General features: G+C 46.7%; 1 protein-coding gene across 1 annotated transcript in view; it reads right to left on the bottom strand.

Moving 5' to 3' along the window:
- Positions 1–13,928, bottom strand: part of MBD2 (methyl-CpG binding domain protein 2) — a 73,083-nt gene that overhangs the window by 16,640 nt on the left and 42,515 nt on the right. The window contains exons 4-5 of the mRNA XM_063128247.1: positions 5,802–5,892; positions 4,676–4,853 (exon numbers count right to left, since the gene is read on the bottom strand). Of these exons, the coding sequence (XP_062984317.1) occupies positions 4,676–4,853; positions 5,802–5,892 (269 nt within the window). The remainder of the gene's footprint in view (positions 1–4,675; positions 4,854–5,801; positions 5,893–13,928) is intronic.

Here is a 13,928-nt window from a genome sequence, read left to right as displayed (position 1 = left end):
GTCCATGTGGGTGGCCATCGCCACATCTTGTGGCAGGGAATTCCATAGTTTAACTATGCGCTGTATGAAGAACTTCCTTTAATATGTCCTGAATCTCCCACCGATCAGCTTCATGGGATGACCTAGTATTACGGGAGAAGGAGAAAAACGTCTCCCTATCGACATCCTCCACACCGTGCATAATTTTGTACACTTCTATCATGTTTCCCCTTAGCCTCCTCTTTTCCAAGCCAAAGTGAGGCAGTTGCTTCAGATACTGGGGAAGTGGTAGGAAAGTGCAGGAGGCAAGAGCTGTGGGCCACATGCCTGCCCCTGTGCCCCCAAGGCTAGGCAGCCGCCTTCAGATCCAGTGGAGAAAGATGTTCCATCTCCAGTTTTGAAGCTAGTCAAGTCAGCTTTTGTACTTGGAACGGGAGTGGGCGCCATCTTGTTCTTCGTCTTAGGCAGCAAAATGTTTTGGGCCAGCCCATGATTGTGTGTGTGTGTGTGTGTGTTTAGGAGGGGGAATCCAGAAAGCTTGCTCTGCTGAAAAAGACAACACTGAACTTCAGTAGAAGATATACTTCTATGGGTTGGCATCTTCACCAGTTGGCCAGCTCTCCTCTCCTCCCTCGAAACCATCTGCAGCTCCTTCTCCCTCTGGAGTGAAGAGCCAGGAAATCCAGACTGTGCCACCAACTGCTAGAGAGCAGAAGAGGCTGTTTTTTTAAAAAAAAATTTTTTGAAAATGTCTAAGTCAACTTTCACCCCCAAGGCATCTTATAACATTAATACTTGCAACGACTTTAAACATTATGTTGGCTCTGATTTCGGTGGGGCTGTGAATCCATTCTGGGTTTCAGTCAGAACGAGCCAGAACTCTAATGGAGCTATCCAACGTCCTCAACCCATTGGGTTCAGCACCTTGGATAGCTGCTTTAGAATACTGGTTGTTTCTGACGGAAACCCAGAATGGATTCACAGCCTGACCGAAATCGGAGCCAACAGCCTCCACTACTTTATACCGACTGATACATCCCTAATTATATTGTACCATGATATGGCTTCTAATTGTAAGCCGCTATGGGAGTCAATCTTGGCTGGAAAGTGTGTGGGGTGCATTGGGGAGAGAATAAATAAAGAATACTATGGGGCCAGAAAACCAATGTATATTTGTTCATTACACCTGCCCATTAACAATATTTTGGCACTTGGCCTGTCAACCACAATACTATCGGTGCATTGGTCTTTTGGAACCTGGATACCTCCCTGGTGAAAAACAGGCATAGGGGTGTTTCCCGTCTTAGAATGGCTTCAGATCTTCAAAGCACCAAGGCCCACTGCAGGAAAAAAAAAGAGACACTGCAAGAGCCAGTGTGGTGTAGTGGCTAGAGTGTCGGACTGGGAGTTGGGAAATCCGGGTTCTTCTAGTCCCCACTCGGCCATGGAAACCCACTGGGTGAATTTGGGTCATTTACAGACTCTCAGCTCAACCTACCTCACAGGGTTGTTGTTGTAAGGATAAAATATAGAGGAGGATTATGTACGCTGCCTTGGGTTGCTTGGAGGGGAAAAGGCAAGATATAAATGCAATAGGAAGAAGAAGAAGAAGAAGAAGAAGAAGAAGAAGAAGAAGAAGAAGAAGAAGAAGAAGAAGAAGAAGGCGTGTGCCACAGCTAGCAAGTTGAAGATGTTGGTGTACCATTATTTCTTGCACAGGACTCTGTACCCAAGCATTTGGCTGGGATTCCACTTCTCCCCGTGGTCAACCATCCATGCCTACTTAGCTGTAGGAAGGCTGCAAAATTCTCATATTCCAGGGACCATTTACCTGGGTCCCAAATGAATAATGATTCAAAGCCCATTTATCAATATTTTTTCAATGGGATAGAAAAGAACCTTATAATTTGCCCCATCCAGCAATTTGGAATTGGATCCCTGGGAGCACCTGGAATCCCATACCACTTCCACAATGTATGAACTGGGCCTCCAAACCAACAGGTAAATGCTGGAGCTATTAAATTGTGCATTTAAAGAGAGGGGTGAGAAGACACAATGCAGGCATAATGAAGCTGGGCTCCGTGACATAAACGTCTATTGGGAATGTGCCCACGCTCACATTTCAGACAGCCTAGGCCAACATAGCTCCATTTGATTTACTCCCTTGTTTATGAACCGGCACGGCTGCACGTTGTTGTGTCAGCAGAAACGCACTGTTCCCAAAGCTTTGTGCATCACTTGCTGATGCAGCAGAAGCTCAAATTACATCCTACGAAATCTGGGGCCAAACAGGAGGAGAACGGGTGCACCTTTTCTTGAAAACACAGGAGCAAAAAGGAGAGCAGTTCTTCCTGAAAAATGCTTCCGGGTGCTGGCAGTCCCAAACTAGGTTCCTCAATCTGGATAGGTCCTTTAGAGCTCAGGCTGGTTTTGACTAGAATCCAGAATAGATTCACAGCCCCACCAAAACCAGAACCACCAGCCTTCTGGAGGTATTTAAGTTCTTATAACTACAGCTACCTGAATTAACCACCCCCAGGTGTCCATTGCACCCTGCAGACTCCTGCTCATAGTCTATGTAGGGCAGCAGACCAAATGAATACAACCATTTCTGGTGTTGAAGGGATGAGCAAAAGCCTGGCATGGAGGCGGTAAATAGGCAGCAGGAAAATCGTACCACTTCAGACTGCAGATGGGAGACCCATGCGATCGAATTTTCCTCCATTTAAAAAATAAAATAAAAATTCTAGAGAAAACTAGAACATAAAGGGAAGATTAATCCTGAACCCTTCTCTCTGAGAGACTTGTTTTATGTACGGAGAACTCTTTTGCATAGAGGAGTACTTGATCATATGGGGCTTGTCTTTATGCCCTGTTTAGCCCATTCTGGCTGCACAGTGGTGCTGCGTTGTTTACATGACGCAGCCACCAACGTGCAGCCACATCAGGTTTCTCTCTCCAAAGCTGTGCTTTTTCGCAGTGTCCATTTACTGTGATTTTTTGAGGTTGCTCTGAGGTCGCCACGTTGTTTCCTTTGTCTCTCAGTGGTAGCCTTGCTTTGGGTTGAGCTAGTGGGTGTTCCTGGGCAGGGATCAAAGTCCAGGGTAGGTCCAGGTAAGCATGGGAAGGCAGGGCAGAGGGAAGGCAGCGGGCTTGATAAGCCGAATGGCCACCAGTGCTTTTCTGTCCAGATAGCCCATGTTCCCTCCTGCCATCAAGATTTATCGTCCCCACCCCGCAGCTGTGAAGTTGTGGGATTTCATGGGAACCAAGCAGCGAAGCGTTGTCATAAAGACACCCTCCCCGCTGTACTCTGAAGTGGAACAGCACAGATAGAGGTTCACCCCATCAGCGAAAGCCAGGCCTTCCTTTACAAGCATTATCTTGTAACACACAGAAGGGCCTGTTTCTGGAAGTAAGAAGCACCTGGAATCCACCCTCAGAGTTATGCATCAACGTAGCTGCAAATGTCCTAAGAGCCACCTTTCTGCAGAACAATTCATGCCACAGTCCAGACAGGCATCAGCCTGCGATGTCTGGCATTTCTCGATTCGGTCTTTTGTGGTCACCCCCAGTCTGGGCTAGAGATTAGCATGTGAATCGGGGTCAAGAAACATCTGGCAAGCCTGTCCTAGGGATATGAGAACACAGGCAGAAGTCAGGAACTCCCATTTTCTCCCTCGCTCTGCTTCTCAAACTTCTCAGTATAAAAAAGCAAGCAATTTAGCCTTTGTCCATTAAATAACACATTGAATCAGAAAAGAGAGAATTATCCTGAAGAGAGCTTAAAACAGTACAAGAGAAGATTGTACTTCTTCATGCTCAAGGGCAAACTAGACATAACGTTAAATGTGTCTTTATTTTAAAAATGTTCATCCCATCTTATTTCCAAGAACAGAAATCAAGGAGGTTAACAAAAACAAGAAACCACATAATTGTATTTAAAAACAATGCATTACACTAAGATTTCTAACGATCAAACGCATTTTAAAACAGCATATTTAACATCACAAACCAGAAAAGAGCAACAGGGTTTTGAGTACAGCAGTAACAAAAGTAGAGGTTTATTTTCCAAAGGCATCAGCTTGGAGAGGGGTGAAAATTATTGGGATGGAGGGAGGATTTAACCGTCCTTTCCTTGTTATGGTCCTGAGGAAAATCCGTCCTCTGAAGGCGCTAATCAGAAGAGTCCTGGAAGAGTTCCTAAACCAAGCTGAGGGCTCGGAAGTCCCATCACGTCTCTGCCTCCTTCATGCCACCCCCCATGGCTAAATTCTCCCCATTCTATTCAGCAGGAGAGGGGGCAGCAGGACACCCTTCCTGCCTCTTTCTCCCCCTCCTCAGTTCTCCCCCATGACCCAAAGTTACACTGGGCATGGTGAACTCTGGGAAATGTAGTTCATTCAAGGGCTCCTGCAACTGCAGGTGCTCTAGAAAAAACTACACATCCCAGAGTTCACCATGCCCCTTCACAATGGCAGTCAGGTCGCAGTGAGGACCACAGTGCTGTGAAATTGTTCAAGGTTTGAACTGACTTATCTTTTCACTGCATCGTCAGTTCTGCCCAGGATGGAAGACAGGATGTATCCAATTTAACAGATTACTTGCTGGTTAATAATAAGAGAATTACATCCGTCACAAAGAATAAGCATTCTATTGGAAGGGAAGAAGTCCTCGGGGGGGAAAAAACACTCACCTAATATCCTCATCTGTAACAATGAAGGCTTTGCAGAGAGGTTGGGATGTGTTAAGCCACACAGCGGGGTTCTTTTCTACCGCAGCAGAGAGCTGTCCCGTGATGGGGGCAGAACTCGTGTGCAATGCGCTGGCAACAGCAGACAGGAGGGTGTCATCGTTGTTCCCGGGGCCAACTCCTAGAATACGAAGGCAAGATGGTCCCATTAAAAGTCATCACAGCAGGATTCAAGGACGCCAAACCTGACTCTGACCCCAAAGCCAGGACCTCCCATACCTAACTTCCAAACAGTTGATACTTTGGTAAGGATATGCAAGGGGGGAAATATGCATTATTAAATTTGTTTCCAACTCCTTGCATTTCATTATACATTAGTTAAAATCACTTTTTCCTCACATGTCCTTTTTTTCCTAGGGATTTCGCGGGTGCCCAACTGGGCCCGGGAATCTGATGGACTCCCCCATGTCTGCCATTCCCGGAACTAGTGGGTCGCCTGCAGTACATTTGCAAACCTGCGGGTTGAGCACCCAGGAGGCAGCCATCCACATTGTTCTGAGAAAATGGCTATTTCTGGCTGCCATAGTTTACAACACTAAATCTACAGCAGTTCAGAGAGGAGGCCGTGCGGCTCGCCATCGTGCGCAGAGGCCTCAGATAAGTCCTGCAGACGGGCGAGCAGGCAGGGGGCAGCGGCTGGCCATTGGACCAAATCAGCCCAAAGTGGTTCAGCTGCTTCGGTCCAAGGTAGCTCAACCTGGTCCCAAACCAGATTCGGGCCGAGGTAGGCCGAATCGGCCCACTTCAATTCAGATTCAGGCTTCGGAACCAAGGCAAAGCTCAGCCCTAATTCTTATGGACTGGCTCACATATGCATGTTCAACACCAGATAGCTACAGTATCAAGTGATGACTTGCATACATGAATGAGGCCCTCACAGATCATACGCTACAGAAAGAATCATCACACACATATCATCATGCACAAACACACTTTTTACTAGGTTCCATTCACACAATCACCTCCAAGTCAAGGGATGGAGATGCATGTATGAGCCATTTCAAGGGAACCCAGTTTGAGAATCACCGATTTATTAGAGCGCATTAAATGTCACCGAGGCAAAGCGTACCTTGAAGGCCTTTAGGCAGCTCCATCGATTTTATGATCTGCTCACTCACATCGGATGCACTTAAGCCTTGCAGCCTCTTCTCCCAGAAAAGCTGAAAGATTGAAGGGCCTGATTAATATATACATATATTTAAAAAAACAGGAACATTTCGAATGCCAAAGCATTTCAGAATGCTTTGGTTAGTTTTACCCTACCCTGTGCCTGTTTCCATTCTCTTCCCCTCCTTATTGCTTTACTATTATTTTATTAGAATGTAAGCCTATGCGGCAGGGCCTTGCTATTTACTGTTTTACTCTGTACAGCACCATGTGCATTGATAGTGCTATATAAATAAATAATAATAATAATAATAATAATAATAATAATAATAATAAAAAAGAAGACCAGAGATTCATTATATTAAGCATAATTTTTGTTAATTTTTGTGAACCGCCCAGAAAGCTCTGGCTATTGGGCAGTATAGAAATGTAATAAATAAATAAATAAATAAGCATTAACTTTATCCTGCTACAAAAGGGGTGAGCAACGTGTGGCTCTCCTGATGTTTTGGCCTACAACTCCCATCAGCCTTGGTCAGCATGGAAAAGAATTATGGGAGTTGTGGCCCTCCAAATCCTTGTCCTACAGGTTGCCCACCCCTGTACTACAAAAACACTGGAATGCTTGCAGATAGACAAGTCAGCAACAGGAAGGAGCAGGTCCCCAACTCCCCCACCCCCACCCACACACACACATGCACACCCTAAATGCCAAAGATTAAAACAGGAGAAATTAAAAACAAATATACAAAATTTAAAAGCATAAAAACAGACAATATCCATTTTAAAAACCAATTATTCTGGGGTCAGTTAAAATTTTTTTAACATATGCTATTAAATGCCTGGGAGAAAAATCTTGCCCTGGCACCAAAAAGATAACCATGTTGGTGCCAGGCGAGCCTTGTCAGGGAGATCATAGAATCATAGAATCATAGAATAGCAGAGTTGGAAGGGGCCTACAAGGCCATCGAGTCCAACCCCCTGTGCAGGAATCCACCCTAAAGCATCCCAGACAGATGCTTGTCCAGCTGCCTCTTGAAGGCCTCTAGTGTGGGAGAGTGGTGGCCCTCCATAATTGGGGGGCCACCACTGAAAAGGCCCTCTCCCTTGTTGCCCTTCTCTGAGCTTCCCTCGGAGTAGGCACCTGGAGGAGGACCTTAGATGTTGAGCGTAGTGTACGGGTAGGTTCATGTCGGGAGAGGCGTTCCATCAGGTATTGTGGTCCATCAGGTATAGCGGGTCTGAATTGCCCATTCTCAACCATGTACTCCCACCTCCCCAAATACGTTGCATTGCAACAGGGAACAATCTTGTTGCTGAGAAAATTTCCCCCACCCAGCTACTGTGAAGATCACAGCTAAGCTCAGAGGAAACAGGGAATTCTGGGGGAGGAGTAAAAATTTGCCGGCACTGTGTCCCTGCCTCCATGACCACACTGAAGAATATGAAAACAAAGCATCAATTCAAAAAAAACTACGTTCACTGCCAGGGCAGATGCTGCATGCCGGGTCTTGCTGAAGCTTTTCTACTAAATAGAAATGATCCATTGGAAAGTTCTCCCGCATCAGTCCCGCGAAACGAACGGCGGTTGCCCAAGAACGCAAAGGCCTTCCGTTCATTCAAATGGGATTCATGCAGGACAGATTTTCCGCCGCCTGCTCCAGTGTAGCTAAATGTTAAGCGCAAGAGCTCGTTTCGCCTACATGAAACTTAGGCAAAACGATTCAACCTCTCTGTTCCTCTTTCATACATATATGCACGCCTTTACATATACACACACACGCCTTTACGCCTCCCTTTTGCTACTTCAAGTGCTCTTTCATAATTAATAACCTGGAGTTTTAATTTTAGTCAGCTCGAGTGCTTGGCTGCTCTCAATATGCCTGTGCTACTCTCAGCTCCATGTTCAAACTAAATGGGGAGTTTTAAAGACAGGCCACTGATCGCCAAGCTAGATGCCTTGTTAAATATAACCCTTCCTCTCCTGCTGTAGTCTGGGGGCGGGGAAGGAAATCCCTTTTTGCAGGGGATTTCCCATTGGTACCAAGGGCGGGGGGTCCCCCCCCCCCCCATGAAAATACCAGCATCAGAGGAGGGATTTTCCTAAGGACCAACATGGGGAAAGAAAGGGTTAGATTTCCACACACACACACACACACACACGAATGCTGTGATCCTGATCATTATCAGACCACCCCTAGCTGATGATATCTGCTGATGCAAGAGTGAGGTCCTGGGAGCTAGGAACACTGGAAGCTGTTCATCTAGCCAGTATTATCCACACTGACTGGCAGCAATGGCTTTCCAGGGTTTCAGGCTGGATTCCTTCCTAGCCGTACCTGGAGATGCAACCAAGGGCCTTCTGCATGCAAAGCAGGTGTTCTACCACCGAACTACGGCGCCTTGCTTTACCTAGCAAGGCAGGTGAAGCAAAGGGAAAAGCAAGCCAACCGTCAGTGTCGCTAAGAGGGGCGTCCCCAAGCCGGGGCCCTCCAGATGTGTTGGACTGCGGCTCACATCACTGGCCATTGGCCACGCTGGCTGGGAATTATGGGAGTGGCGGCTCATCCACTCATGATGAAGAATCACCGGCTTGGATCCAAACCAAGCTAATTGAACAGAACTCCAATTTATTTCAATGGGAATTAAAGTAATGACGAAGGTGTCTCATTGATTTCAGTGGGGCCTATGTTCAACTAATCTGGATCCAGCCCACTGGAAGCCAGGGTAGTGTAGTGGTTTGTCTGCTAGATGTAATCCATGCTCGGCCACATTGGTTATGGTTAAGCTAGGACTAATGATATCTCTCAGCCCAAGCTACCTCACCAGGCTGATGAAAAGATGAAATGATACATGGGAGGTGATGAAATGATACATGGTGCTCTTGAAAGAAAGATAAGATAAAATGTATTGTTGTTATTGATGATAATATTAATACATTTATATCACGCCTTTTTTCCTCTTGCAAGGAACCCAAGATGGCTTACATGATCTTCCTCTCCTTTTCATCCTTACCAGAACCCTGTGAGGTAGGCTAGGCTGAGGGTCACTGACTGGCCCAAAGCCACCCAGTGAGCTTCATGACCAAGTGGGGACTAGAACCCAGATCTCCCGAGTCCCAGTCCAACATTCTAACCACTACACCGTACTAGTAGTAATAAGAATGGAAAGATTCTGCAAACAAAGAAGATCTATGGCATCTAATCAAATTATTATGAAACACGCTCCATTCCTGAAAGTCAAAGCATTCAAGTGCAACTCCTAAAATTTGTTTTTGTTAACATGAAACCTCCAGTAATTGTTCGTTAAGAAAACGACAGTAATTTTTTAACCTATTTCATTTATTTTAAATAGAAACTAAAACGATAGAGATATTTCCATTTGCCATTTGCATGATTACCGGAAGAAGGCCCTTATAAAATGCTCTCATTTAGCTGGTTTTATAACAATTTAGGGCACCAATTATGTCAAATAAGTTAGGTGATCCCTACAGAGCACGCCTGGATTGATAATGTGATGGACGAGCTCTGTGCGTTAACATAATTGCTTCGTTCCAGCGCTCCCCACGCAAGTCATTAATACTTCGTTGTCCAATTAAGATCCATTTTAAGATGATCATGGCAGTGACCACTTGGGTCGTGCAGTTGCCCTCACTATTTACAGATTTTGCAGAACAACTCCATTATTTCATTCCTGCTTTCCTTTGTCAGATCATTTCTTAAAATATCACTGGCTTGACAAAATGCCTGAATTTCAATAGAAAGGCTGGAGGAGGTAGGGGGAAAGCAATAATTCAGACATTTAGGCCTGATTTCACATGTTAGGAAGTTAGGAAGATGCCTTATTATCAGGTCAGTCTATTTGTCCAGGTAGCTCAGTCTCAGCGACTCTTAGTTGGACTCTTTTTTACTGGAGACGCTGGGAACTGAGACTCTGGGACCTCCTGCATGCAAAGCATGTGGTTGACAACTGAACTCTATAGAGTCCCTTCTGGCAAGCCTAGTACCACACGCATGACGTGAGCTGGGACATGGTATGGGCAAAAAAGGAAGTCTCAGTGGCGTTGTGGGGATGCGTTGGCTTCGGGACACATGCCCCAAATGTCCAGCGCTCGGATGCTTAAATTTGTGACATAATCTGAAAGGGCTGCATTTTCTCCTCATACACATGTGGCTTTTTTGATGTGGGGGGGGAGTTTTTATTTTATTTATTTATTTATTTAACTCAGAGGCAAAGTGCTGAGGAGGACACACACACAAAAGGAGCACAAAACTGAGTTGTTGTTGTTGTTGTTGTTAAAACGTTTTATGTTGCATTATTAAAGCAGAATAAAGATTTATTGCTTGGCTGGGAATAAAGCAACAGCATTATTCCCAGCCAAGACCGGCCCTGCCATTAGGTAGAGTGAAGCAGTCGCTTCACACGGCAGATGCTGGGAGGCAGCAGGAAAGTGTCAGAGGAAGCTGTGGACGCCAGCTGCTTTTGGATGCCGGGGGGAAAGATTATCTATTGCCAGAATCGAACTAAGATTCATCTGCCAGTCCAGTTGGCTTTTGTACATGGAATGGGAGTGGGCGCCATCTTGTTCTTTGCCTCAGGCAGCAAAATGTCTTGGGACAGCCCTGCTCCCAGCTCTTGGACTGGGTCACTGCTGAGCCAATCGATGGCTGGCATCTGACAATTTTTAACGTTTTTGGCACGCATAGTGCATCCGAGACAGCCCAGCTGACCTAGGTTGTAGCAGGAGTCATGTTACAGTGGAAGCACGGACTGCTGCTGTTCCTCCTCCTTCTAGTCAGTTTAAATTCTAGGGTGGCTGATTGGCCACAATGGAAGGAACAAATTGTGGATTGGGCCCTCAAGTCTAGGGCAAGGAGGGGCACCACAGGCTTCCCCTTCTGGAAGGGTGCACGAACGGCCACCTCGGTCCACAGATAGGAGGCCTTTGCCTGCCGCACCCTTCCCTGTTGCCCTGGGTGCGATTTCTGATTCCTGCGATTTCTGATTCCTGATATCTCCGCCTCGCCTGGCCCCACTGCGAAAAAGGAGTGATGACTTGCCGGGAGAATGGGACACTTGCTACAGCCTCGGCTTTCTCCCACCCTAGGCAACATTCTCAGTAAGTTTCAGCTCTCTGTCGTTCTCTGTGGGTAAGGGAAGCAAAGCCCTTCTCCAGAGCTTCAGTGGACATCCTTCAGTCTTCTAAAAACTACCCTCAAAGGAAAGCTTCCTCCCAGTCTCCCAATGCAGGTAAAATAGCACAGCATTTGGCTTCTTTACCAAAGGGACTTTAGGTCTCCCCCTTCAAAAGATCAAATGTCAAAAGAACACACTTTGACAGGATGGTCTGCGTGACCTCCCTGTGGACAGGAAGCGGAGTATTTCAAAGGTGGAGCTGACAGACTGCGTTGGCGTCTAAAGATAACAGAACTCCTTTTTCTACTAGCGGCTTTCAAGCTACATTTAAAAATAATTGTCTTCTCCTCGCCCTGTCCTCTGTAGTTTGAAACACCAGCTTAGTCAACTGTGCTAAAGTGCCATCACCTCTCAAGAGGACACACAGATTAGATAGGTTTTATATTCCCCTTTGTATTCTCGCTGAAAGAGAAGGGGGGGGGATAGGAAGAAATGTTTTGTTTTGTTTTTAATATTTAAAATACATTGTTTATTTAATATTTATGAATTGTTTATATTTAAAAAAATATTCAAGCGATGTACAAAAACAAGCCTTCATACAGAGGACACGATTACCTTCCCCGGAATGCTTTTCGAAAAAGGGACCAAAAACCCAGAATACTTCTTTAATGATTGGGAACAGTACAGAGCGGGCAGGATGGCCCCAAAGACCCTATTTCGAGCCATGATGGACCTGTGACGTCCTGCCTTCACCTGTGTCGTCTTGTCTTCACCTGAGATGCCAGCAAGCTACCTGACAGGACCGTCTACCCCACTAGAACCCAGGACCACTTCAATCCCCCCTGTGCTGATGACGTGTGTGAGAGTTTGGGCCGACTGCTGTAGCTCCTGTCTCGCTTTTATTCTTTAGGCCCCACAGCTCAGCAACTTACCCCTCAGTTTCTATTCCACTGCCCCGATTAATTGTTCTCTCGTCTGTCACTCTTCCACAGACCATACTAGTTGTTTAAATGTAATTTGAATTTACTAACGTAAGTGCATGTACAAGCTTAATGGTTCTTTCAGCTGAAATGCGTGTGGTTATAAGGTTCTAAGCCAGCCTTCCTCAACCTGGGGCGCTCCAGATGTGTTGGACTACAACTCCCAGAATGCCCCAGCCAGGCTGGGGCATTCTGGGAGATGCAGTCCAACACATCTGGAGCGCCCCAGGTTGAGGAAGGCCGTAAGCGTATTGGTTTTTGTCAGTTCTTTCTTACAAGGTTCCACTATATAATACTACTGTCTATAACTCAACTATCTTCATTCTCATATAATCATCTACTTCCCTCATATAATCATCTACTTCTCTCTACCCCACTTCTACCCTTCACTTCACAGAATCCTAACCTACACCCCCACTCACTTCACTGTCTGTATATAAAGCTACATGTCTCCAGCTCCTCCTACTCTCACACAGCCAATTCAAGAACTCCAAAACCTTGGGTACCACCAGGAGGACATCTCCTGCTGAATGCAGCGAACAGGAAAGTAGGGGGATCAGAGCACCCCTTAAGTAACAACGGCATTTTTGCATCTTGACCACATCGCTGACTGGTATAATTCTTAACTGTCAAGGTTCAGATGACAATTAAATATACTTGTGGCTATTGAATTTCTAGAAAAAGAGATAGCCAGGTGTCAAGGCCTTTTGGAAATAACAGCCTCTAAGCTGAAAGCTCTTCTCCCTGACGCCTGAATATCAGTGTCAGAAAGAATTTCACTATTCTTACCTTTAGAACAATCACATACATGTCTACTAAGAAGTACATCCCATTAAGTTCAATGTGGCTTACCTCTGGGTAAATGGGTGGTATTATTATTATTATTATTATTATTATTATTATTATTATTATTTATTAATTATTATTATTATATTTCTATCCCAACTTTTTTCTTCCAAGGAACCCAAGGTGGCGTACATAATCCTCCTCCTCTCCATTTTATCCTCACAACAACAACCCTGTGAGGTACGTTGGGCTGAGAGTCTGTGACTGGCCCAAAGTCACCAGTGGGTTTCCATGGCCGAGTGGGGACTAGAACCCGAATCTCACGACTCCCAGTCCAACACCTTAGCCACTACGCCACACTGGCTCTAAATTAGGGTGACCATATGAAAAGGAGGACAGGGCTCCTGTATCTTGAACTGGGGGGAATCCGCACGTCGTTCTCAGGGCGCTTCCATCCGCCCCCAGTGCACCCCAAAAACGATCGTGTAACTCGCCTGTAAAAGAGCCGAGGAAGAAGCGTCCTTGCCAGCGCCGCCAGCGCTGGCGCCACCCAACTCCCTCCTCGCCGGCTGGGACGGAGAGCTCGGGGGAAGAAGGCGGGGTGGAGAGCTTCTTCCGCTCTCCACCCCGCCTTCTTCTGCCGAGCTCTCCGAGCCGGCTGGCAAGGAGGGAGTTGGGTGGCGGCGGTGGCGCCGGCAAGGACGCTTCTTCCTCGGCTCTTTTACATGCGAGTTACACGATCGTTTTTGGGGTGCACTGGGGGCGGATGGAAGCGCCCTGAGAACGACATGCGGATTCCCCCCAGTTCAAGATACAGGAGCCCTGTCCTCCTTTTCATATGGTCACCCTAATTTAGAGCCAGTGTGGCGTAGTGGCTAAGGTGTTGGACTGGGAGTCGTGAGATTCGGGTTCTAGAGCCGAGGAAGAAGCGTCCTTGCCGGCGCCACCGGCGCCACCCAACTCCCTCCTTGCCAGCCGGCTCGGAGAGCTCGGCAGAAGAAGGCGGGGTGGAGAGCGGAAGAAGCTCTCCACCCCGCCTTCTTCCCCCGAGCTCTCCGTCCCAGCCGGCGAGGAGGGAGTTGGGTGGCGCCAGCGCTGGCGGCGCTGGCAAGGACACTTCTTCCTCGGCTCTTTTACAGGCGAGTTACACGATCGTTTTCGGGGTGCACTGGGGGCGGATGGAAGCG

Source organism: Elgaria multicarinata, chromosome 6 (assembly GCF_023053635.1).
Source record: "Elgaria multicarinata webbii isolate HBS135686 ecotype San Diego chromosome 6, rElgMul1.1.pri, whole genome shotgun sequence".
Lineage (NCBI taxonomy): Eukaryota > Metazoa > Chordata > Lepidosauria > Squamata > Anguidae > Elgaria > Elgaria multicarinata.
The sequence above is the reverse complement of the archived record's forward strand: the minus strand, read 5'-3'. Positions and strand labels throughout refer to the sequence as shown.